The following is a 27604-nucleotide window of genomic DNA, read 5'->3' as shown; positions in this document are numbered from 1 at the left end:
CTTACATATTAAAGGGGATCCTGGGATCTACACACAAACAGAAATATAAAAGACAGAATAAAAGAAGTGAACTTAAGAGCTAAGAGTGCTGCAAGAACTACAAGACAATGGTGGCTTAGATGAAGATGGTGGCAGTAGGGACGGTGAGAAGTGGTAGGATCAGGGGCATATGTAGTAGGATAGACCCAATAGGATTGTATGAGTTGTAAAAGGCAGAGAAAAAGAGGTATCAAGAAAGATCCTTGAATTTGGGCTTGAGCACCTGGGTAGAAGGTGCACCATTACTTGAGATGGCAAAACTTCCCTTTGAGTTTGACTTTACTATCTTCCTGTCACAGATTAAAAATGGGGCTCAGAAAAACTAAGCAACTTTGCTCCAAATTATCTATCTAATGAGTGGAAGAAGCAGAGTCAAAGCCAGTGACTCAAGAAAACTATCTTCTAAACCACTCAGTACTGCCTTCTGCCCACGGATTTCTTGCATCCTTAGCCAGCCAGTAGATGGAAATCAGATGAGGTGGCATTCACTGGGTGGAGACAGGAAGACTTCTTGGCAGTGAAGGCTGGTGGGTGGGCTTGTCATTGAACAAAAAAGAAAGGAACAACTTGGAAGAGTAACATTTTTCTAGTGAATCACATTAAATAATCAGCATGGCTTATACCCAGTGTCAGCCTGAACTGAGACTGACAGCTAATAAAAGCATAGTAATTACAGAAAAACATCAGATTGGAAAGTGCAGAGATTCTTGAAACACCTGAAGCCATTTAATATGTCTTATGTTTGCTCCAGACCAACAGGCAGCTCCCAGAGCAAGACCGGTCTCATTACTAAGCTAATGGACATTGCGCTCTGAGGTACTTTTCCCTCTGCCAAATAAATCAGAATTTTAAAAACGGAAGCCTGATATTGCCATGCTGCAAATGTTTGCAAGGACATCGCTGAGTGGTTTAGGTGTCAAGTTTAATTTGAGTTGGCCTGGCCTATTCTCTTAAGGAAGGCTCCAGAGGCTTCAGCTAGGTCACAGGGAGAATTCCTTCTGCTCTTGCTCTTCAGGCTGTGACAGATATCAGACCTTGATTCCCTGAGCACGCTTCCCAAGAAGGGATTGCTCCTGTCGTCACAGCCCAAAGGAGTTAGTTGTGATGAAAGTTGTCATGCTTCCCTATTCCAAGATGTTAGGTTTGTTTGGGGGTTTTGTTGATGATGGTGCTGGTTTTTGTTGTTGTTGTTGTTGTTGCTGGGGGCAGGTGGGGGTGATGGAAGGAGAAACTCATTCACACATTCTAAAATATTCATGAGTCCTCCTCTAAACTGCAGATAGTGTCTTAGATTCTGGGATGATGGCAAATACTTAAAATTATCAAAGAACAAAAGAGACAGCAAAAATAAAATGGTAAGCTCTGAGTGTGCATGCATGTGTGTGTGTCTGCACACTCCCTCTAGAGACCTGCCTCCCACTGGCTCCTGTACAGCATGCTGCTCCTGAGGGTCCAGGCTGTAGCCTTGAGCATCAGCAGCCTGGAGAACAGTAACTCCTCCATGTGCTGTGCATTTTCCTGGGCATTCTTCACCTCACAACAGCTCTAATGACCTTGGCATCAAGCTCTTACTGGGGATTAATAACTGGCTGGGCTTAATGGCCCTTACTGTGTCCTGGGCCATTTTCCCAGCCAGCCATTAATTCCAGGCAGTGCCCTGGACTCTCGTCATTATGGTTCCCTGGGCTGACAGGCTGCCCACTGGCAAATGGCCGCAGCCTCCTCTGCAGACAGAGGTTTCCATAGCCCACCACCCTTTCTCTTTGTGGCATCTTTACCAAGGCCTGGGGTTTACAGACAAGTGATTGGTTATGGCACCACATTATATCTACTTTGTATGTGACAGGAGGTAGATTTTGCAGAGGATAGATAAGGCAGGAGGTTGGGTTTCATTCACTCATTTATCCATCCACCTATTCAGTATTAATTAAGTGATTTTTTTAATGAGTCAGGATGGAAGAGAGACTACTAAGCTAGGAGTGAACTAAGATAGAGACCTATGTTTCCTAAGAAGGAACAGAGTATCTCACCAATGAGGCTTTAAGGAAAATGTTCCAAAGAATGGAGGAGGCTGAACACTATGAGGAAGAAGTCGGAGAGAAGGCCTTGCTTGGCAGAGAGCCCGCTGGAGCCACCTCCCCTCCTGTGTCCTCGGCAGTGCATCATCTCCCAGGCCTACGGGCAGAGCTTCAAGTTCACCTCCCCGTGTTCCACTTAGTGATTCATCAACCCAGCATCTGAATGCTTAAGGGAAGAACATGTAAATATTACGTCAGGAATCTTGACTCACCAAGGCATGAATATTTCCACCCATATCATTAAGATGCTAAAGGTTATAATGGTACTGAGAGTATGGGAGCATGCTTCTCTCAGAGGACTGTACCAAATCATGAGAAACACAGTCACACAATTTGTACACTTTTTCGCCATTCTGCCTTCTAAAGTATCATCAGTCCCCCTGAATACAAGAAACAGACTTCATTTTGTCCTTTGGAAGTGGATCAGCCTTTAGTACATGATCTTCTCAGCTGCTGGAATTGTAACATTATGTTTAGAACAGCTATTGTCATTTTATTGGCACCCCTTACCAAAAACACCTAAGGCATAATTCAGACTTCGATCTTTTTTGCATTGTTTGATGCATCTGCACAACTCAAAGAATGGGTGTTAGTGTCTGAGGTAATCAATACCAGAGCTCAGATTTCTCAGGTAGCAGAAATCATGAGGGTGGCTTTTTAGAACTGAGTTGACCTGGCATGTTCTGGTGGTGCCCAGTAATCACAGAGGGTCAGTATGGCAAGGTCAGGAAACTTGGCCTTCTCTGAAAGAGTGTTCAGTTGGCTTTCTGTGGGCAAAGAGAAAGAAAGAGCACCAGGTCCTTGGAAGGCCCCGAAGGCGATGTGCTTCACCTGCTAACCAGTCTCTGTTCTGAGAATCGAAGCAGAATAATTAATTAAGGGGAAAGAGATGCTTCTGGGACCTTTCTTCAGAATGTTTTCCCTAGTAATAATGACTATAATAAAATTACAGATCAAACCGGAAAATTCAGGATAACTCTAGGTGAGCATGATGAGAAAAAGCAGCTTCCCATGGCCTTAGGGTCCACTGAGATGAATTTACAAAGCAACCTTATTAAGCAAATGTGCTGAGTTACACAGAACCTCAGGGGTGTATTAAGTCCTCAGTGACGGTCTTTAGAATGAATGAACAAATCAATGTTGTCTGGCCACAAGTATTCAGTATCAAAGTCAGTCCTACATGCTCCACCGTCAACCCTCTATCAACTCTTTGCAGTCAACTGTAGTCTCTGTTTCCTCAATCCAACCACAATCAGACTCTGTCACTTCTGTTCAGCTGAGACTATTTTGGCCAAAGTCATCAAATCCAAAGCCCACTCCCCAAGTCTTGTTTCACTTGTCCTATGACACTGTTGACTACTTGCTCCTTTTTAAAATTGTCTCTTCTGCTGGTTTCCATTACGTAATCCTTTCCTGGTTGTTCTCCCACCTCTCTGGCTCTTCTGAATAGGCTTAAATGTTCCCTCCTCTTTGGTCTCATGGCCCCTTGTGCCTAATTGCATTATAGCACTTAGCACAGTTCTGTCATGGTTTTTCTGGGGGCACCATCAACCTAGACTGTATGGTTTTTTTTGTTTGTTTGTTTGTTTGTTTTTTCGAGAAGGAGTCCCGCTCTGTTGCCCAGGCTGGAGCACAGTGGCACAATCTCGGCTCACTGCAAGCTCTGCCTTCCAGATTCATGCCATTCTCTTGCCTTAGCCTCCCAAGTAACTGGGACTACAGGTGCCCGCCACCATGCCCAGCTAATTTTTTTGTATTTTGCATAGAGATGGGTTTCACTGTGTTAGCCAGGATAGTCTCGATCGCCTGACCTCGTGATCCACCCGCCTCGGCCTCCCAAAGTGCTGGGATTACAGGCATGAGCCACCGCGCCCAGCCAATTGTATGCTCTTCTATTGTGTTATTAAGGTTGGTGCAAAAGTAGTTGTGGTTTTGGGCATACTTTTAATGGCAATTAGTTTTGCACTAACCTAATATCTGTAGCACCAGGTTCAGTGCCTGGTACATAATAGGAATTTCACCATTGAATAAATTATCATGGAACTCTTCCATCTTCATCATTTATGTATGGGATGTGCAAGTAAAATAAGGGAAAGGAAAGTTAAGCATTTCCTCCATTTTTTGGCCACTGAAATTGCCTCTCATCCCAACAGTTCGCCCAGGGATTCAGGACTCCTTACTCCAGGTTTCGGTAGTTTTCTGAGGGGAACAGGGGCCACCTTCTGGACATCTGGAATGTGGCTCTTCCTGAAGAAGGTTTGGTCTCAACCACATTTCAGCATCATGTACTTAATGTTGTAGTTAGATGAATCTATTTCAAATGATCCTCAAAGGAATGGAGGTATTTGGTAGAAGATTCTTGTCACTTTACTGCATCCCCTGAGCCCAGTTTCTTCAGAGTGGTAACAACACTACCTATTAAAACATAGCATCACTGTGTTTCTAAGAGGGAAGAAAGAGGCAGCGAGGTGAGAAAACATCCCATGACACTGATTCTGCTTATTCTGCTGTACTGTGTTGTCATAACGGTGAATCCCTTTGTCTCTGCAGTCGGGGTTTTGAGGCTCAAATTTCAACACTGCCACCGCCTTACAGTGTGATCTTGAGCAAATTGCTTCATTTTTCTATCTTTCAATATTCTCATTTGTAAAATGAGAGTGATAATATAGTATCTTAGAGTATTAGTTGAAAGATTAATGCACTTATATTTATAAAAAATCAGAACAGTGCCTAACACAGTTGTGGCCGAAAAGCACTCAATAAATATTAGCTGATTGGCCACTGTTTTCCTTTGTGCCCCCAGCTTTGCTGAGTTCTCAACAGCCCCTTACTCAGACTTCAGCAGGGCCTCCTGTCCTCATACTGTGTCACACTGTATTGTCCTCCTTTGCTGACCACTGTCCCTCACTAAAGTGTAAGCTTTCAAGGCTGTTTGCCCTATTTTTGCATTCTGACTGCCTAGCACAGTGCCTGTCACGTAAGAGTAATTAGATGTTGGGGGAATTATGAAAATTTGCAATGGTAGAACCTCCATTTCATAAGCCCTGCATCAATTATAAACCCTAAGTGTTCAGTGCTGATATCATGAGTACTTACTGCACAATTACTTTATGGACCCCTGCATTCTCTTCTAAATGAGTGATAGGGAACACTGGACAGGAGCATAAGGCTCCACACTGACCAATAATCCTGATAGCACCTATCATTTATTGAATGATCTCTGTGACAATCCTATACTAAAGGTTCAATCACATGCAGTTGCTATTTTTGCAGGCCAAATATTGGCAGTTTCAAAGGGCTCAATCTAATACTGTATTTATCTTAATTTTTTTTATTCTACCATAGTAGAGTGAGGTTTTAACCTCAGTTAGAGATGAGAAAACTGAGACTTGTCAAGGTTAGTGACTTGTCAAGGTCCCATAGCTAGTAGGTGGTGGAAGCAAGGCTGGGCCCATCCCAGATGCAGCTCAAAGCTACATCTCAGAGCTGATGCTTTGAGGCACCACAAGGCGAGGGAAGCTGGCTGCCCTCAAGTGCTCTCAGTGTAGTTCTGAAGACACAGCCATGTCTCAGGAAACTCCCAAAGTAAACACAAAGCTGAATATATGCAGTACTAAGTTGGATTCAATTTCCTGAGACAGTGCAGGAAGCCAGCGTGTCCTGTTCAAAGTTAACAGAGAAGGGCATAGGCTCTGGAAAAAGTCTAACAATGCAACATCCCTTCAGAACCTCTTGATTGTTATTTTATTGTACATTTTCTGGCCTTGGCCTCAGGTCCTAATTACATTATCTTCAAACAGCAACTAGAAATATTGCTCATTAAACATGAACACGGGAATGTTTAATTTGTTAGGACGTAGGTGTTTTGAAAGCAAATCATTGGTTCAGGGCATTGAATTGAGCGCTGCCATTGGAGTTGTCTTTGGTGAACACCATGTCCCGGCCACAACTTCACCAGGATGCGTATTCACTGCAAATGAGAGAAGGACCTAGGCCCTGCAATTCCTAGATGGCGTCTGTGCCTCTGAGCTTGAGGCTTGCTTTATGTTTACGAAAATGGGACAACTGATTCTCTCCCTCATCCGTTAAAATAGAAGAAGCAATCCTAATTGTCATTTCAAAATTATGGCCTCTAAGGGGTTACAATCAGCATGTCATTTCCCGTATGATGCTTAGTTGATGTTTATTTAGGATAAAAATATTTGTACAGCATCCAAGAATTCTAATCAGTGTTTAACTTTCAATAAGGTGAGTTAAGAGCATCACAACTAGTTTCACAGCAATTTGCAGGATAGTCTTTGCTTCAACTTGGGAGTAGCTTTGGACTCAAAAATACCTAGTTTTGAAAACTAAAAGCACGACTTTATTACTTGCTAGGAATACAGGGCAACTTTGGACAAATTTGTTAACATCTGTATGCTTGAGTATCCTCATCTGTAAAATGACCACGAGAGCAACCTTGCTGGGTTGATGTATCGATTCGGTTATTTAATATCAGTAAAGCCCTTAGTCCAGTGTTTCACAGATCAGTGCTAACTCCCTTTTGCTCTTGTCCAGTGTTCCCTGTCATCCATTTGGAAAAGAACACTAGGGTCCATAAAGTAACAGCAGAAGGGATATACTCTGACATGACGGGGAGGAGAGGAGAGATGGGTGCCCTTCTCCCAAGGCGGGGAAGTAGCCTGCTGGTGCTGAGTGAGAGTTAAGCCCTTTGCCCCTGACAGTGTCCTTCTCCCCCTGCCTTCCAGCCCCTGAAAATGCACTGCAGGGACTGTGCCCTGGTGACCAGCTCAGGGCATCTGCTGCACAGTCGGCAAGGTTCCCAGATTGACCAGACAGAGTGTGTCATCCGCATGAACGACGCCCCCACACGCGGCTATGGGCGCGACGTGGGCAATCGCACCAGCCTGAGGGTCATCGCGCATTCCAGCATCCAGAGGATCCTCCGCAACCGCCACGACCTGCTCAACGTGAGCCAGGGCACCGTGTTCATCTTCTGGGGCCCCAGCAGCTACATGCGGCGGGACGGCAAGGGCCAGGTCTACAACAACCTGCATCTCCTGAGCCAGGTGCTGCCCCAGCTGAAGGCCTTCATGATTACTCGCCACAAGATGCTGCAGTTTGATGAGCTCTTCAAGCAGGAGACTGGCAAAGACAGGTACAAAGGCACAGGGAAGAAGATGCAGGGGAGGGTGAGGATAAGTCATCGTTGGCTGACTCACCCAAAGCAAAACTTTTGCTACAGGTTTTTGTTGTGGGCTCCGCTGCTCATATCATTGCTAGAGTTCACTTGTAGGGTCCTCTGCATGACTGGGCTGCTCAAGCTGATTTTACAAGGCAAAGTGAAAAGAAGCATGGAGATAATTATATGGATATTTCAGGGCCTTATTTTTGAGGAAGAGGCTACACAGCTACTGGCCTTCATTGGTTAAAAGTGCAATAATAACAGTTTTATTGCATTTCAGTTTACTTGCATGAACACACACCAAAAAAAAAATTGTGTGGGTTTATTTTTTTCCATTCAAAGGCAAACATTTATTTAGTCAACCAATATTTATTGAGTGCCCACTACTTGCTCAGCACTGTGCTTGGCCCTAGGGAAACAGTCAAACACAAGAGCCCACCCTCCAAGTATATAAAGTCTTGGACACTTACCAAGTAGTAGCCAGTGCACTGAGGGTCTTGTGAGGGAAGAAAATGGTGCTGTAGACGTGCCCTGGGCCCCAGTCCGTGGAAACCCAAACTGTTAGCTACAACTCCATATTAAGACATGAAATCAATGTAGTGAGGCACTGAAAGATTTTTTTCTAAAGTAATGGGAAGAATGGGATAAAATGGAACAGAGTAGAATAGAAAATATATTATCAGCATTCATCCCACACAGTAAGTTAGGCAAGGTATTGTTTCATGAAACTTTTATTTCAGTTTGATAGAGATGGAGATAGATGGATAGGGATTTCTTCTCAAAGTGATGAAAATGTTCTGAAATTAGTGGTGATGGTTGCACAGTCCTGTGAATGTAAAATAAATATCACTGAATTACACACTTTAGAAAATGAAATTAAAACTATGTGTGTGTGCGCCTCAATCACGATGTAAAAATGTATTTTTCACTATAGGTTGAAAGATTTTGGAAATTACTGGTCTGGGAGATGAGGAAAATGCTTTCTCAAAAAGATATACATAAGCTGAGACCCAGGGCAACAAGTCTTGGATAAAGTAAAGGATCTGGGAGCAGGAGGGAGAAACCTCCCTGGAGGTCCGGGGAATCAGGTGTGAGAGAATATGCAGTGGGTTGGAGAAAAGCCCCCTGTGGCTGCAGTCAGGAGAACTTGGGGGTGGGGGTGACACAAGGTGAAGAAGAGAGGTGAAAAGACGTCAGCTGGACAAATCTAGGTGAAGAAAGGACAATGAAGAATCAAGGGCCACTAGAGAGTACAGCTCTGGGTTGGAACTCTGGCTCTGTCACTCTCTAGTTGTGAGGACCTGGACAAGTTATCTAACCTTTTACAGACTCAGTGACCTTACTGTGAAAAGGGGATAGTGACTACCAATCGCTGGAGGGACTGGTCTAATAATCAAATTACCTCATTTCTTTAATTCTAAAACCTGTACTGTTATACATTTATGTTGTAATTTATCCCTCTTACCAAAACTGTTACTGAGTCAATTGCTTATCTTTAAACTAAAGGAGAGTCAGACTTAGTGGTGCATGCCTATAATCCCAGCTACTTGGGAGGCTAAGGCAGGAAGATGACTTGAGCCCAGGAGTTCAAATCCAGTATGAGCAATATAGCAAGATCCCATCTCATAAAATTTTTTTAAATAAAGTGATATGATAAATGCAATAAAAAATATAAAGTAATAAATCCATTATTTGGCTAGCAACTCATTATTAGAGAATAGTCTCAAAGAAAGACTTAAATCCAGTACCCCCAAATTCTTTGTGTAGAAGAGCTAAATAGTTTTTAAATCCTAGAAACCTTGTAACTAGTCAAGGGCTGGCCCAGGCAGGAGTGGGCATGGGTCTGGTGGAGGAAGGAGGAAGAGCTGGCTGTTGGTACTGTGGCCTTTCTCCCTGGAAGGCCCAGCAGACACCATGGGTAGCCCAGCCAGCAGATCATGTTGGGGATTCTGATCATCGCCAGCTGCCACAAAATCCAGTCGTGCATTGACCTTTGCAACTCACAGATAAGAGAGACTGTCACTCATTTGAATGAGTTATTTAATCAAGAAAACATTTTACAAGGAATCAAGAAGGAGGGGAGTTATTTAGTTTCATTTTTTACTTGTTGAAAAATCTGAAATAAGTAGAAACCGTCTCAACGGAAAACACTTCTCTCTTTGTAGTTTAATGGTTGATTGCTAAATAAATATTCCTAAAACACTGCCACAGTGTTAGCTATTTTAGTATAATTAAACGTTGTTCTGGACTCCTTAAGAAATCATTTTAAGCTGATAAGTTAGATACTAAGTCATCATACCCTTTGGCCACTCAGGATCTTTAGGAAGCCATCTCACAGTAAGGCATATCCTGCTCACTAAATTCACTAAATTCTGACCAATAAGAAGCTTTTTCTCACCCGGTCTTTCTTCCTGGTCTTCCTGGTTGGTAAGGAGGGAACCCAAGCTTTGTGGAGGGGCTGGTGGGCCTCTTTCCACAGACATCTGTCTGCCAGGGTCCATGTAGTCCTACTCAGGGGAATCACACTTATGAATGTGGAGGATGCCAGAGTACACTGCTGCTTCCAGAAACTTTGTGCCTCTTGCCTTCGGGAAACCATCTTAAAGAAGCCAATACTCTATTGACTTAATATTCTTAACCTGTAGCCTGCTCCAAGCTGAAAGGAACAAGTCAGAAATGGTCCTTCAGGACAAAACTATTTCTGTAAATTAAAACCTAAAACATTTAGGGTGTAACGGTATTTCTCAATGCATGCTTCTCTTGAAATCCAACAAAACAGTAGCATCTGATACATAAAGTGCAGAATATCTAACTTGCAGATGTCATGATCAGGACATTCCTTTTGGGTGGATATTTTGAAGAAATAGAGTCATTTAATAGATTGTGATTGATAGAAGTTTCACTCTCCCTAAAAGTGGAGAAATAAGTGGCTCAGGAACAATCTGCAATTAAGAAGTATGACAAATGAGTTAGATGGCCAAGTGGTATTCTTTGATATTAAAAAGTAACTGTACTTGAAAATAACTTTATAATTGAATAAGGGTACATTAGGAAAATATGATTCAGAACCAATATTATAGTAATTAGATAAAGGAAGCATAAATGAAATAACTGCAGGAAGAATATTTCCATAGAGATTATAAATGAGATTCTGGTGGAGCAGAAAGGCCCTTAATTGTAATTTAGTGTGCACTATAGAATTATCAGCTCAGTGTGTTACTTCATCATATAAAAGAATATCTGATAATTTTCCCTAATAAGCACATGACAGCTCTTCATATTCTTTCATTACAGCTGATTAAGTGTAAAAACAGTAGATATTCCTTTGTTAGAAAAAGAGTTCAACAAAGAGTTTTAGAAAGACAGCACAAAGTGTTACATTTCTATAGCACGTGACCCCAAAAGGCTGTTGTTTAGGAAGTCTGGGGAATTTTAAGTATCACTTTAAAGAACTCTTCACTTTAGTTTCTTTCGTCCTCTACCTTGCATTCTTCTCCCCATTTTACCCACAAAGCCTTTTCCTGTGCAGCTACATCCTCCTGTATTCAGGCTGTGGTTTATGATCTCTACTACATCACATAAAACAGAACCAGAGTTATGGGAGAGTTTCTGCCCCTGGAGAAAGTCCCCCTTCATGTGTCCAATAGCTCTAAAAACAGAGGGAGTATAAGTGTGATTCCCAGATTAGGCTCCTGAAGCTGTAAGTGAGCTGCCATCCTCTTCCTGGGTTCCACATCCTCCCAGTTATTCACTCACCTGGATTAGGTCTAGAACACATGGCCAGTGCATTGTCATGGCCCATAGGTAAAAACAGCCTCTAACTTAAGGGAAGCCACTTCCTCTTCTTGCTCTTTGCCATTCAGTCAACTCTACTCCGTCCCAGCTCCTTCAGTCTCAAAGGTCTTATGAATATATAGCCTTCGTGAGAAAGAAGGAAAATCATTAATACCAAATGTAGGCTGAAGGTTTCTGAATTTCCTAATTCCTGCCCTGACTACTGATGGTGGCCCCTACACAGTCCCCAGTAGCAGGGTGTTGGAAGAATTTTCTTCATGGTTTCTAAAAAGCACTGAAAGGAATGGTGAAATTATTTACCTTGTTTGCTCAACTTCACAACTAAAAGAGGAGGAAGAGATGTCAATGTATCAACACAGCAAGCTTGGTGCTTTTCATGCATGCTTGCTCATTTAGCTCTCAAATAGCCCAGGGACAGAGATTCCTATGCCTCCTTTACAGATAAGAAATGAAGGGTCAAAGATCAACAATAACTTGCCTCAGGTCATCCAGCTGGTTATGATAGAAACAGGTAAGATTCAGCCCATGTTATTCCCAGGAGCTTTTAAATGTGTTTCCTGGGGGTGTTACCAGGTCAAAATACAATGGAATAGGGGAATGAATGACCAAAGGGCTTAAGAAATAGAAAGTTGAAGCCATGATCTTCAAGGATAACTAAGCCACCCATGCTGTCAGGTATTGGACAAAATGAAGGACTCCTTCAAAATGTCCTTTCTCTCTCTCTCTCTCTCTCTCTTTTTCTTTTTTGGTCCTTATATGAAATGGAAATAATGATGCAAACTGATTGACAGAAGGTTTTCCTTCTTCTCAAGGATGGGTGCTACACATCCATATGTGCAAATAGAAAAGCCTTCCTGCACCTCTGTTATTCACATCACAAATGGTGCTATGGCTGGGCAAAGTCAGACAGTCTGACCTTGGGGATAAGGTGTTTGAAACTGGCTAATGAGGCATGCCGTAAGCACTGAAGGAAAAGTAAAAGCAGCAACCCCCGAAGAATTGAAATTAATATCCACAGCAGTGTAGCATGGTAGGCTGAGTCATTCTCGCAGGGTCAAATTAGACCTTGGCGTTATGTCTCCACAGTTATCCTAAGGCGTAGCATATGGTAGAAGCTCATTACAGATGTCTGAACGGGAAAATTAATGAACGGTGGGGTGCACCAGTTCATTCCTTAAATTTTGTCAATTATTGGTCTCCTAATAAAAATTTTCTTATATGTAAAATGAAGAAAATATTCAGTTAAATAGAAGCATTCCTGTGGCTCTTTTCCTCTGGTCATTAGCCCATGTCCAATTGAGTTTACCCTTCTTATGGAAAGACATTCAATCAAGATGTTGCTATTAGTCTACTTGAAGGCAAGCTTTCACCCTAAGTTCAGTCAATCAACCAATTGATTAATAGATAAATACATGTGCATGTTTATTTATATTTAATAAGCTACTCATTATCTAGCCTGTTTGGGGAACAAGGAGAATTTCTAGTTACTCAAGTGTTCTTGTTAAGAAAGAGTTGTTAAACGGGGACTGTCATAAGAAATTGAGTTGTGGTAACATATACACTTAAACACTGAAACACCGATCATCATCTTTGATGATGCAGAAGTCCCTTGAGCATCTTTTATTGTCACAAATTCAACATGAGCATCAACATCAATTATGACTGCACTGTGGAATATGGTGATGTTAGTAAGAGATGTCAATTTGGTAAAGTTCCAGATATTTATCAAATGGAGGGAGAGAGGGAGAGATTCTGTTTATAGTTAGCCTTACTCCAGAAAGAATTAAAGATGGTAGTGGGTATAACGGTTACTTTACCAGCTTGCAGACTTAATTATTGTTCCTTCCAGGAAGATATCCAACACTTGGCTCAGCACTGGCTGGTTCACAATGACAATTGCACTGGAGCTCTGTGACAGGATCAATGTTTATGGCATGGTGCCCCCAGACTTCTGCAGGTAGGATTTATTCTGCAAGTGTAAATCATCAGCCATGTTGTGCAGGGTTTATAAATATCTGATTCTGAATATCAACCATGAAACATGTCTAACTATCTTCTTGAAGCAATTAATTAGCATGTCCCAAGTTCTCATTCTAGAAACAACAAACAGCATTTAATTATGTGATATAAAATATTGAAAGTTTTTATTTGTACTGCTGGAGAATAAATCCATCTTGTGGGCTTCATTTATCCTCTGAATATTTATCAGCCAAAAGTAATGCAATAATTGGCATAATATTAACAATGAGCAAGTATTAAGAAATATTAGTTTTACTCTCATTTCAAAGGAATGTGATAATTTTTTAATGAATTAAAGAGAGCAATTCCGTTGACAGTAAGACCTTTTTTCTAAAATTAAAATATTCCTCTGAGCCTCCTTCCCTTACCACATCAGTGGCCTGGGCTTGCACTTCTAAGGCCAAAAGCAAAGGCATAATTAATTTGAGGTGTCATTTTAACGGGAACATGCACACATCTCTGCTGCCACCTTAACTTTCCTCCTGGCATGTGTCCAGGCAGAGTTCAGGGCATACCACAGATGCACTTGGCAATATTCAGGGCCTGATTTTTGGAAGCCTGCTTGAAAACTCACATGTAATTTAAAATAGTGAGGCCAGAAATCCCAGAAAATATCCTAGTTTTTGGGAATGCCTGATGGCCTGCATGTGGCCTGAATCCTGATCTTCAAATGGCAAAAGCTGGGGTGGGGGTCATTTTAAACTTGCTTTTTAAAATGTGTGCTTACTTACACCATCTGGTGTTTTATTTGTTTATTTTTTCTAACAATGTCTTGAAGGCCATGAGTCTTTAGGCAAAAGCTGCAATTTGGAGGTTTAAAGCAAAGATGAGAAACAGCATCTAATCATCCCATTACTATTTTGCCACTTTTCTGTCTTTTTAACCCAAAGATCCAACACAGCAACAATACTAATTGATATGGAAGACTCAGGCCACAAAGAAGGAGAGAGAAGTACAGACAGAGCAGACCTTTGATGTAAGGTCAGGGTCAGAAATGCTGGGGCTAGGCTACACAGCTGTAAAGCCTGGCCTGGTCACTCACCCACCTAGTACGACCTTGAACAAGTCACTTAGTGTTTCTAGGTCTCAGCTTCCTCATCCATAGACGTGGATGTGATAATAATAGACTCTGCCTCAAAGGACTGTAGGCAGAGTAAATAAGCTAATACATGTGAAATGCTTGGAATAGCGCCTAGTAAGTACATGGCAAGCACAAGGCAAGTTAGCTTGGATCCTCACCCAGTGCTGCCTCACTTAATTCACTGGCCCAGTGTCCCTGCTTAACAATCTATACTCAAAAAAGTAAGTAGAATGGCATAAAAAAGCAAACCGCCTCCTGAAACCAACAGGCTAACAGAGACAGTGAGAATGGCACTTATGGGCATGCAAAGAGCCATCAACGTTGATGGTTATACAGCAGATATAATTAAGCAATATTGCCATTAGGATGCCAGAAAGAAAAAGCATGAATAAATTGAAATGTTAATGACTTCAAGTGTTCAAGGAAATATTCCATTTATTATGGAAAACAAATGAAAGGCAAGTTAACCTGTCATTTCTCCTACTCAGAGTTAGTTCATCATGACTTCATGTATGGTAGGATGGAAACAATTTATGGAAAACACTAACAAAGAAATTAAGATAATGTCAATGCTTTATATATTGCCGCTGGCTCCGTGTTTCTCTTCCTAAGCCATCATCCCCAAAGGTTTGATAGTTGTTTGCACAAGACGGTTTCAGCAAGAACTCTTCAAAAGGACCCCTATGCCCAAGTTCTGTCAGAGAAGTGGAGGGTGTCATGTGAAGGAAGGGTTCAGTGCTGGAGAGAGCATCCTGCTCAGTCATAAAGGCTGTTTAAGGAAGGGTAAGAAAGAAGACCAGGAGTGGCACAGATGAATTCCCCGGTTCCATTCATCTGCATTTCCAGGACATGTTGACTGGACCACTGGGCATCCAGTTTCGAATTGTGGGGCCTTGAGCCTTGTTTTCCTTGTTTGTAAAATGGGTATAAGAAAATAAGAAGAAGAACAAGCAGGTCATGGTGAGAATTAAATGAGATAATAGATGTAGAGTGTTGGATGCAGTTCCTAGCACACAGTATTCAGGAAAGAGTATCAATATCATTAATATTAATAAGATATGTAAAATAATTTATATTATTAACATTATCCCAAGCACTTGAGAGTTTCCCTGAAAGATACCAAGAATTTTGAGCAGGGGGCTGGGTGTGGTGGTTCACGGCTGTAATCCCAGCACTTTGGGAGGCTGAGGCAAGCAAATTGCTTGAGCTCAGGAGTTCAAGACCAGCCTGGCCAACATGGCGAAACCCTGTCTCTACAAAAAATACAAAAATTAGCCAGGCATGATGGTGTGCACCTGTAATCCCAGCTACTCGGGTGGTTGAGGCATGAGAATTGCTTGAATCTGGGAGGCGGAGGATGCAGTGAGCCGAGATCGTTCCACTGCCCTCCAGCCTGGGCGACAAAGTGAGGCTCTGTCCCAAAAAAAAAAAAAAAAAAAAAAAAAAAACTTAAGGGGGCTTCAAAGAAGAAGACACAGATCCTTGCCTCCTGGAAGCTTATAATAAGCCTTACCCATGCCATAATATAAAGAACACAGCAAAGCCACTTACCATGTGACTATAAAAAGAGGCAGCTTTTGCAATCTTCATCTAAGAGTCAAATGAGTCTGTAAACAGTACCTTCCTCACCACCAGAGAATGAAAAAGCAACTGGTATGGTAGTCTGCTACTCATCTGACCATTCCCTCTTTTATCTTTATTTTGAAAGAAGCAGAGAACTATTAGGGGCTGAAAACATGGTGCATGTATCATGAGCTCCATGGCTTAAGGAGGTAAACTATCGCCAGGGCCAAAAATGGTTGTGGATGGTTTTGTGAGGTGGCAGAGCTCACACTGGCTGGGGCCACTGGAATATAGCCTCCCTGAGAGCAGAGTTTTGTGTGTTTAGTTCAGTGTTTGAGACCTAGAACACAGGACAGTAGATATTTGCTCTTCTGGCATATGGCAGATACTTCATAAATATCAAGGGAATGAATGGTTGTGTCCTCTGCTCTCTGTAGTGCTATAGTAAAGTGTGTTGTGTATGGATAAAAATAACCATTTCTGCCTCTCAGAAACTCTGACCTTGAGAAAGTTACTTGAACTCACTGAGGCTTAGTGACTGATACTGGGCAAGTTACCTAATGCTGCATCTCAGAAACCTTACCTGCAAAATGGTGATGACAATTATCATATAAACTCTCTTGCATTGTGAGTTTATATGATAATTGCATTAAGTCATAGACGAAGAATGCTTAGCAAAGTCCCAGGGTCTGTTCAGTACACAGAAAGTTATGGGGTGAAGGGATTCACTGATCTGCAATTGTAGATACTCACTGGCGCATTTTACGGAACTGGCATTATGTGGCCTCCAGCTCCTTGCAGGGCATCTCATGGGCTGCTCAAAGTGTGCCTAGCCTTTCTATAGCTTCCCTAAAGTTCCCAGTGTCTCACTGCAATGAAGAGCTAGCCACATGGAGCAGATTTTAGCAGACAAAAAGAGAGCCAACTGTTCAGTTTGGGCAAATTAACCATTTCAGACCGTAAGACACAATTAGTACCCTCAAAAAAGTCACTAACTAAATAAACCACAAGCGTTTTATTCATTCCGCTAACTCGTGTTGGGCACCAGGGAGGTAACCAGAGATGAATGAGACAGGGTCTCTGTCTTCAGTCACCTGAGACTCACTTGACCACGGTTCAATCATGAGGTACAGAAGGTTACTCGAGGTGCCAGTGGGACCTGATGTTCACTCTCTGCCTGTCAGTAGCATCTGACCCACTGAGCTTTATTGGACCATCTGTCTCCAACTTTCAAACTAGACTCAGAGAAGTCCTTGCATTCCTCTGATTCTATCAGGTGGCACACGGATAAGGAGCTAGGACAACAGGAATATTGGACCCTTCCACCCTACTTGGTCAGGGGCAGACCCACTTGGCTCTGTTTGCATACGGGCTATTGTATAAGATTTCTTTTCAGCAGAAGATCCTTTGACAAATAAGAACTTTAACAACCTCTAGTCTAAGACACAACCATGCTGCTTTCCAATCTAAATCAAACTCTTTCATACTTTTCAGGAGAGTGGAATCATCACCTTCTTATTGTCCCAAAGAGAATGTCAGCTGTCATATGCATGGTGTGAGGGAGGGGAGGCAGTGGGACAGAGAGAGAAGAGCTGAATTATATCTTGGGGGTGCAAACAGCCAAGCAATCCGTGAGTGCCTGATCCCCAGGGGGAAGTATGGGTAGGCTGGAGAGTCATTTCCCATCTGCTGTCCTGGAGGTCTACCTTCTCATCTCACCCAAAGGGCCGGAGTTACTTCTAGGAGTCATTCATTGGCAAGAAAACTTCTGGTCCCCACTTAAAGTATTAAGCCCATGGACTTCTTAGGAAGAAAGATAGCATCACATTTCATATTTAAAACCACAAATAGCCCCATCTGAGTCAGACCTACTGGGCCCACTGGGCCTCCGTCTACCTCTGCCCTACACCATCTCACTGATTGGTTTGTCCATCTCCTTTGTTTGACTCTAGGCTCCTTAAGAGGAGTCCCCTGTATCAATCCACATTTGTATCATTAGCACTTGTCATTGTGTCTGGCATAGAGTGTATCTTCAGTACAGATTAGTTCAATGAGAAACAAAAATAAGCCTTGTCCATGGGGGTGTTTAAGAGATTGATTCTAAACATTATTACTGCAACACCAAAAGTGCCAGGCACATTAAAACTCTAACTAGCAAATTCAGATTTTGAGGGGGCCCCAGAAGTCAATGGAGGCCACCTTGTTTTATTTTCAGCCAGAGCCAGCTCTGGGTACTCAAAGAGGGGCTCAGGCATCAGTCCCCCACCCTCACTGTATCACCAGACTTCAGGCACATCAAAGTTCAGAAAGCTAGAGAAAATTAATGCCATGTTGCACCAGAGACAACATCAAAATATATTATTCTGTGGACAGTGGACTCTTAAATCATGCCGTATCCATACTGTAAGCCAAATTCATTCTCTCTAGATGGCCTATAAATTGCGTGAAAAGATCGGTTGTCGTTGCTTTCCAAACTAAGTTATGCTGAGTATTTAATCTCATTTTCCATTGTAAATTATTTGTGATAATAATGGGCCAAGCATTTAAATTCTACCTAATAATCTTATTTCCGGTCATACTTAGCACATTACCAAGTTTACAACTCTCTGTTACCCATCGTTTCTTGAGTATTAATTAGCGGGGTAATGATTCAGAGTGATCACTGTCATGGAACTAAATTAATATCTCATCTGTAATGTGAAGGACATCTCAAAGGTATCGTGAATATCAGAGAGTTGATGCTGCCAGAATTATTAGCTAGTGAACATTAATAAAGCTGCCAGCCTAACAGGGAAAGTTCTTACTTGGCGACAGTCCACCGGGTAGAATCGGAAACTTACTTACAGAAGACGGGTGTGGAATGGCAATGCCACCCATGTGGTTTACGTTTTATGAAGTAGACTTAAAATATATGGTTGTGTTTCTTCCAGGGTGAGGGTGGGGCTTGGGTGATTCACTGTAGCTCTTTGTCCCATAAAGTGTGGGCAGCTGCAGGCTCTTGGTGCTCCATGCGCCCAGACACACAATGCTATTCCATGGGCTTCCAAGGTATACAGCTCTTTTCCTCCCAAAAGAAGATCCAAGGACCAGAAATTAAGGCAGTAGAATAAGGGTGGCTCAGTGCACCTCCAGGACTGTGACAGATGCTTGGGAAGCACTGCTGCAAGAATATTTTCTTCCCAACGCCTCATAGTGTCACCAAAGCCCCCAGTGCAAGCCAGTTGCAGAACAACCTAGCAGCTTCACAGCTATTAATTCAACTCTATTCTCTCTATTCTTCAAACATTTCCTGAGTACCTACTATATGCCAGGTACCGCACCAAGAATAGAAATGTGTTTAAAGAGAATGTCTAGGAGTTCTAGAAAGAGGCCAAGACACCATTCTTTCCTCAGGATAGTTGCAGCCTTCTGCCTAGTCCAGCCCCAAACCCAGTGGGCAGGGTCAACCTAGATCATACTATAGGAGAGAAAAAGCAATTTCTTTTCCTCCTCCACCATAGGTTCTTTGCTGAGTCTCCTATGACAAAAGACAGATTTAACGAGAGAAAAGCATACACATTTATTTAATATAAATTTTACATGACACCAGAGCCTTCAGAAATGAAGAGCCAAAGAAACAGGGAGATCTCCTTATTTTTATGCTAAGTTTGATGAGGAAGTGGATAGTTGTGAAGAAGTAGGATTGGACAAAGAAGGTGTGATCTAATGGTAATAAACCAGGGTGGGTGGGGGGAGGTAGCAAGGTCTGTTTGTCCAGATTCTTTTTGGCATTTCCTTGTCTTTGAGGATAGGGATGTTCCTTTCCTCCGGGTATATGGAGGATACCTCTGGAATGAAGGTTTATGACCTACTTTAGAGGAGGGCAAAGAAATCTTTTATGACCTGCATCAGAGGAGAAGGGTGAAGGGAGGCAAAAGTGATCTCCCTGCTTCTGTTGTTTCCTCAAATGCCAAGGTACCATATTTTGGAGCAACATGTCCTACACCTCGTCAGTACCCAGAAATGGAAGTGTCTTCCCTTGCTTGTTAGGGTTATGAGTTTTTTTTCAGTTGTAAAACTTAGCTTTAGAAGAGTCAAAAAGTGGAACATTACAAACCCCTGCTGCCATTAGCACTGATGGGCAGAACTGTACATGAGCACAAAGCCTCTGTTTAACACCCTGAGCAGATCACAAGCACCACACACGGGGCTCCTCTGTAGCAAGAGCTCAGAGGAAAGCAGCAAGGACAAGCTGCTTTTAACCACACGCTGTTGATGCCCACGAAACCTGGGTGCCATTAGTACAGAAACCCCACCTGGGGGACAGGAGTTTTTCCGAGACACAGAACCTCACTCTTAAGAGTACAGAGTCTGGAGTCAACTGGCTTTGGTCCAAACCTTGGCTGCGAAACTTCAGTTTTCCTGGGCATGAGTTTCCTTGTCTGCAGAGTAGGGGTGCTAATAGTAACTCTCTGCTATAGTGTGGATATGTTTTGTTTGTTCCCACTAAATCTCATGTTGAAATTTGATCCTCAGTGTTGGAGGTGGGGCCTAGTGGCAGGTGTTTGGGTCATGGGGGCAGATCCCTCATGAATAGATTAGTGTCCTCCCTGGGGTGGGGCATGAGTGAGTTCTCATTTTGTTTGCCCCCAACAGAGCTAGTTGTTAAAAAGAGCCTGGCACCTCTCCCTTTCTCTTCTTCCTCTCTCGCCTTGTGATCTCTGCACACGCCAGCCAGCTCCCCTTCACTTTCTGCTAGGGGTGGAAGCAGCCTGGGGCTCTCGCCAGATGCCCAATCTTGAATTTTTCCAGACGTCAGAATCATGAGCCAAATAAGCCTTTTTTCTTTATAAATTACCCAGACTTGGGTATTCTTTTATAGCAACGCAAAATGGACTGACACTCTTATAGGGGCGTTGTAAGAACTAAATAAGTGAGTATATGTGGAGTGCCGAGCACTGTGCTCTGAGCTGAAATGATCAACTCCAGCAGCTTGGATGGACAATGAGTGAGGTTGTGTGCTGAAAGCCAGGCAGTGGACTGTCTCCCTGGGCATCAGATGCTCCCTATCAAACGGGGGCTGCAATATTTGCCTCAGAGGGCTGATGGGGATGTAAAGGAGATCACACCAGTTAAGCACGGAGGCTGAGCAGGTACTTACAAAATCAGTTGTCTCAAACTTGGCTGCATATTAGAATCTCAAGGAGCTTTCCACCATTAGAATCTTCTAAGGAGCTTTGCTGTTATGATATGTATTATTTAAAAATATATGTTTATTTTTGTTTTAAATCATCTTAGAGTTACAGAAAGATTGCAAAAATAGTACTGAGAGTTCATATAACCTTTATCCAGCTTCCCCTAAAGCGGATTTGCGTTCCTGTGGTCCAATTATCAAAAGTAAGAAATTAACATCAGTACAATGGTCAGCTAAACTACATTTTACCCGTTTCTCTACTAATGTCCTTTATCTCCTCCAAGAACGAATCCAGGTTCCCTTTGCATTTATTTATCAGGTGTCCTTAGTCTCTAAATCCATGGCGGTTCCTCAGGTTTTGCCTGCATTTCATGACACTTTTGATGAGTACTAGTCAGGTATTTCGTAGAATGTCCCTCACTTGGGGTTTATCTAATGTTTTTCTGTGCTTAGATTGAGGTTATGCATTACTGGGAAGGATACCACATAAGCCATAGGCCCTTCCCAGAATCTCATAACAGGAAGTATGTGATGTCCGTATGTCTTATTACTGGCAATGTTAACCTTCATCACTTGGTTAAGGTAATGTCTGCTGGGCTTACCCATTGTAAAGTTACTGTTTTTCCCTTTGTCATTAATAAATAACTTGGGAGAGATACTTTCAGGTTATGCAGATAGCCTATTTCTCCTCATCTTTTTCCCCATTAATATCCCATTCATTGGTGCATCTTGCCTGCAACAATTACTGCAACGTTCTGAGGATGGTTTCCTAGTCCCTCATTCTTTCTACATTGTTTATTGGAATTTTTCTGTCATGAAATGCTGTTTCTTCTCCTCCATTTATTTATTCAGTTATTTATTGAAATTATCATGGACTCATGGATATTTATTTTATTTTATTGGTTTTATAATCCAATACCGACATTTTTTATTTTGTTTCAAACCTAAGACACTTTCTAAAATACCTGTGCCTGAGTTCCTCTCCAAGTCATCTGAGCCAGACTCTAGGGGGATGGAGCATAGGTATTTCCTTAAAGGTCCCCAAGTGCACTAAGTGTTAGTTCCCTCACTCTCCCCACCTGCTCCCTCTAAAAAGAAAAAAAAAAAATTCTTCCTCACATCATTCTGCAGGGCTTGTTCTCAAACTGGCTGTCAGAATGTGGATGGCAGGCTGCAGCCACTTGGGGAACCGGCTCTGTGGTCATCTCCATTCCTGCCTCCCCAGCCCACATATCCTTTCCTTCAGCTTACCAGGCCCACAATGGGAACTTGAGCACCAGAATCCCTTTTACAACTGCTTCCTCGTGTGGAAATTCTGCTGATGTTTATCATAGTTTTCACTGAGGTCAGGTGAAGGAAGAAAAAACTAGGGCAGCCTTTAGAAAGTCAGGTTTGAGAAAAGACCCAAGGAAGTATGACCTTCAGCTAGGAGTGTCTTTCTAAATGGCATAGTGAATTTAGGGAATTCCAGCTGATGGCAGGCTCACAGCTGGGGGAGATGTTCCTGCAGTTTCCAGCTCTGCCTTCCGACTCCCAGAAAGCACTTTTCTGCTGCTTGGACAGAGTTTTAACATGTGGAAACAACTCGCTTACATGAATAACTTATCTTGACACCTCTGAAATCACAGTAACCAAATACGTAAGTTTAATTCTCCTTTTAGGGGATCAATATAGAGTCAGATAAGTTTTTTTTTCCAAAGAGATGGTCTTCTTGAATAAGGAAATTGATCCTATAGCATCTTTAGCTGGTTTCCAATTACCCTCCACTCCTAGGTGCCAAATCAATCTCATGATATTTTTAGAAACCTAATTGTTTCTTTAGTCAGATTGATGCCAATAAAATGTCCAAAACTTAGATGAATCAGATTTAAAAAGTGATTTGCAATGGAACAAAAGCTTAACCCCAAGAATACCATGGCAACATGAAATTGGCATGGTTCCCCCAATTTATGCCATATGAATATGGGAAGATACGTCTCACAAATTCTTTTTTTCCTTCGTAGTGGTCAGCTTCAACCTGAATTTTTGTTAGCAGGCATTCTCTGTATTGAAAACACGTTCTATTAAAATTTTCATGGGATTCCAATGTCTAGGGTAAGTAAATTAATAAAATCTGCAATAACTAGTCAGGAAAGGATCCAGTGTTTCACTATAGAGCATAGAGATAATTCCAAGACAAGCATATTAGAGATGCAAAGTGTTAATTTAGCATAGCATCCAAGCCAGGATAAGGAATGTTTAGACGCTGCATGACAAAAATAAATCTCTCTTCCTGGAAGAACTTTAACCTAAGAGGAGAAACAGCTCAAAGGTTTATTGTTGTCAGAGCCACAAACATGACACCCCTCTTGATAAAAGACTTCAATCCCTGACCCCAGTAAAGTTGCTACTCTAAAAGCTATTTGTGTATTGATCTCCTCTGAAGAAAACAAATAGGTGTCTGGAAGGATGAGCATCTTTGGGAAACCAAGTTATTATACTTAGAGGAGAGCCCAGGTGACCAAAGTGGGAACCCTAGGGCATCAGGCTCTGAAAGATGATTTGCAAGATGCTGAGAAGCCCGGGTCTTCTCTTCTTAGTCTCTGCAACAAGGCCAGTTGCTGAGCATAGCTCAAATTAGGAGAGTTTGTCTGCCAAGAAACCTTGACTAATCTTACCATTCATTCTTCAAAAGACAGAAGAGGTGGGGTAGATTGGCCTATTATAGAAACCAGTCTGAGACCAAAACTCTTTAGTGCGTAAATATTGTATTAACCCTAAAACAAGGGCACCTACCACCCCCACATATTAACCCTGTGCACACATCTTGAAGAAATGAGCTAGTGTTTCCTGTTTGAGGCTGAGACAGAGATATAGAGGCAGAAAAACACTTGGAGACTCTCAGGCCACCAAGCAAGGACTGAGGATGTAGAGTTTCTGGACTAAAATACTGTAGACTTTGAGTACATAGGCCATCTGAAGTGCCAAAAGAAAAATTGTGGCCTCTTGCTTGCTGTCTTCCTTTTTCTGCCATAGGATCAAGCTAGGATAATCAACTTTCCATACTCAGAGAAGAAAGTGTCTTTAGAAGTTTACTGTTTAGCTGCTAATTCCATATACATTTCTTTCAACAACAGAATTTTTAAAATTATTTATTGAGCACCTACCAGGGACTATTCTAGGAATAAGACAAAACACTGCCATCATGAACACCCAATAAACAAGTAAACAGTAACAACAATTTCAGAGAGCAATTGATGCTATAAAGAAAATGAATTCAAGTGAGATGAAGTGAGGGGAGCAAGTGTCAGGTAAGGCCTCTCAGAGAAGGATATTATTTGAGCTGACACCCAATGGTGAGGAGTGAACTCAGAGTATGCCAGGCAAGTGACTGCCATCAAGTGCAAAGGCCCTGAAGTAGGGATGAGCATGGCAGAGTTGACCGGAAAGGCCAGTGTGGTGGGAACATAGTGAACAAGGCTGAGTGGATTAGGAGAAGACTTGGAAGAGGAGCCACATCATAATGCACCCCAGCAGACATGCTCTCTGTATAACTGGAAACATCTGGAAGCTTAGTGTAGTGGGGAATGGGAACGACATATTTTGTTTTGGTAATATCTCTACAACTGCATGTGGTAAATAGACAGCAAGAAGAGTGAAAATAATACTATTGTTGTGACTCATTAATATGTAGGGTCTAACTCTGAGGAGACTGAACATTCTGCAGCTGATTTTCAATCTTTTTGATGAAAATGATGGTCACTGATTTTATTTCACCACCTCAAAACCTCTCCACTTCCTTACTGTGTAATCAGAAAAACCATTTGTCGAAACTCATTTAACTAGAAAATACAATTTGTGTTTATCAGCTTATTAAAGATAACATCTTACCTCAATCAGTCAAAGGAAAAAAAATTTTCCTTTAATCAGTTATCTCAATTTCCTCCTACAGGGATCCCAATCACCCTTCAGTACCTTATCATTATTATGAACCTTTTGGACCTGATGAATGTACAATGTACCTCTCCCATGAGCGAGGACGCAAGGGCAGTCATCACCGCTTTATCACAGAGAAACGAGTCTTTAAGAACTGGGCACGGACATTCAATATTCACTTTTTTCAACCAGACTGGAAACCAGAATCACTTGCTATAAATCATCCTGAGAATAAACCTGCGTTCTAAGGACTGAGCGTGCCAGACCGTAATCCCAAGTATTCACTGCATCAGACACCGAGACCCTGAACTTCCTGAGCTACCAGACAGGAAAGGGTAGCAGAAAACAGCTTCACTCCTCAGGAAGTACCATGGACAGATGCCTACCAGGTGTGACAAAGCAGTGCAGTTGGATTGTAAGGAAAAATTCCAGAATTAATGCATCCTAATGAGTGTTGTCCCCTTCAATGGTGTTACTTAGGAGCTGAACACTCAATTCAGTTATACCACTATGGCTAAAAACATTTTGGATCTCTTAGTATTGCCTTTGAAACTGCAACATAAGCAACTGAACAATATTAGTTGCATTCCTTTATAGAGACACCGTGTCAAAGACATTTTTCTATCAAGTTGTATTCTTTCCTGTTCTATAACCTTTGTTATCTGTTAGACTGTGTATGTGTGATTTGTAAAAAGCAGGCTGAAACTATGGACATGATTTCTGAAGAGCACATCTCCACTGACTTTCATAAAGCAAATGTCCAATATTTATTTATTGAGAGTTTTTTAGTGCAATCTAGGCCAGTATTTTTATAGATTATGATTATGTGGTAATTTATCCTTCCTAACTCTTTAATCCTGAATGATGGTTGGAAATGGTCTAGAATTGGGTTACTCTGTTCACAATGCTCATTGTTAGCATGCAATTGGTATTTGACTTGGAAATGTTGTGTTGTATTTTTTGAACCCCTAGGCTTCAAGAAAACTGTTCTTTTATAGAAAGAATAGCAATGACATTTTCTAATGTGCAGAAATGTTCCAAAAGGACAAAATTGAAAACCAAAACCTATGTTATTAAAACACAAAGATGCTAACAAGAGAAATTTAAAGGCAGTTTTCTTTAGTAATAATTGATGTGAGTGTCCTCTCTTGAGCCCTGGATTCTTCTTTGGCAGAATGATGTCACTGTACCAGAAAACCTCTTAGGTTTCATCCCAAATCTAAACTTGTGGCCTTCTGTTGACCCATTTGAAGACTCTGCACTTGGAGTAATGGGGTCCCAACAGTAGCAGGAACCTTATTTTGGGGGGCCTTATCTACATTCATATTACTTATCTCACTCTTGTGGTTAAAACTACACTTCTTCCTCAGTCCACATGGGCTAAAATCTACCCCCTGCTTCTCTCGAAGCATCACCATCCACCTCTTCCCCAGCCTCTCAACACAAAAACACAGGATAGACACACACACACAAAAGGCATACTTCCAAGGGGTTCCCTGGCTATAAGAGCACAGAGCGGCCCTTCTGTGAGGAAAAGAGACTACAAGGGCATGCCCTATCATTCGACTCATTGATGCTATGAACTATTTAGACTCACTACAAATCTTCTTAGATTATATTCATTACCATTCCATGGTCTGAAGGAGTATAAAGGACTAATTTTATTCAGAGCCAAGATAAATTCATATTACAGATTTTTATTAAAACAAGTAATATTGTTCAAAAATAGTCTCATAAATATACTAGTGTTTTCTTTACACATGACTCAGAAGGCATTAGAGAAACTAATTTGAAGGCACCAGCAAATATTATGTATGAAGGCTGACATTGTTTTACAGACATGACCTGGCTTGTGATTAAAGAAGCTTTATCACATTACCACTTCTTTCCCTTTTCTTAATTAGTACACTAACTAGTACTATTAATTCTATGGAGTACTGTTGTTAAAATGCAAACATAATCAGGGTACTCACATAACATAATCAAAGTTGATATTGTTGAGTGTGACTTGGGCTGTTCAAAGCCAGTAAGGTTGAAATGGCTGTCCAAAACATACCGGAATATGTTCTTTAAGTTTTCCAATAGTTTTTAAAGGGACTATGAATTTTATTCCAACACATTGTCTTCCACAGCATGGACTCTGAACACATCGTATTTTATCAACATATGAAAAAGTGTATAAATTTTATACAATTTACTTATAGACCACCTTTATAATCACTTGAAGAGATTATGTTGCTCAAACATAAGTGGCTCCTTTGACAATTTCTATATTTGTGGAAATTTGGAAAGGCATAGTTTCGATATGCAAGAATGTAATTATATTGCCTCATCTAATAATATCTCACATATCTGTGTATCTTCAGATTTTAGATTTTCTTTAAGAAAAAACCATCATGGTAGCTCCATCTTGTTCGTAACTTCTCCCTCTCAAATACTCAAAAGAATGAAAAGAGACCAAATTCGGAAAATCCTGGCTTCACTGGGAAATGTTTTAAATCTACATGTAGCTAGGATATGTGATTTCATATTTTTAAAAAATGTGGTGTATACAAGTGTAAAAATTACCACTTGCAAAGTGGTTTTATTATAGCATTAAAGAAAATGACTAGAATTCTGATAGATTGTGCTGATGAACCTGGTTGCGGGCAATTGAATTCTTGTCTTGCCACGACCATTTCATGACTGTCAGTCTTAACACTATTCAACACCATTAAATATAAACTCTGATATAAAAGATGACTACAGAACTATGT

At 41.6% G+C, this 27604-nt stretch overlaps 1 protein-coding gene across 2 annotated transcripts in view; it reads left to right on the top strand.

Moving 5' to 3' along the window:
• The window catches only part of ST6GALNAC5 (ST6 N-acetylgalactosaminide alpha-2,6-sialyltransferase 5), a 185696-nt gene extending 159815 nt beyond the window's left edge, over positions 1 to 25881 (top strand). Inside the window, exons 3-5 of one of the 2 annotated variants that reach the window (XM_007978244.3) lie at positions 6866 to 7275; positions 12947 to 13054; positions 24865 to 25881. In XM_007978244.3, coding sequence (XP_007976435.2) covers positions 6866 to 7275; positions 12947 to 13054; positions 24865 to 25096 — 750 coding nt within the window. In that variant the 3' untranslated portion in view covers positions 25097 to 25881. The remainder of the gene's footprint in view (positions 1 to 6865; positions 7276 to 12946; positions 13055 to 24864) is intronic. The other variant, XM_007978245.3, reaches the window with a different exon arrangement.
• Positions 25882 to 27604: the final 1723 nt, after the last annotated feature.

Source organism: Chlorocebus sabaeus, chromosome 20, assembly GCF_047675955.1.
Source record: "Chlorocebus sabaeus isolate Y175 chromosome 20, mChlSab1.0.hap1, whole genome shotgun sequence".
Lineage (NCBI taxonomy): Eukaryota > Metazoa > Chordata > Mammalia > Primates > Cercopithecidae > Chlorocebus > Chlorocebus sabaeus.
This window is presented reverse-complemented; position numbering and strand designations above follow the sequence as displayed.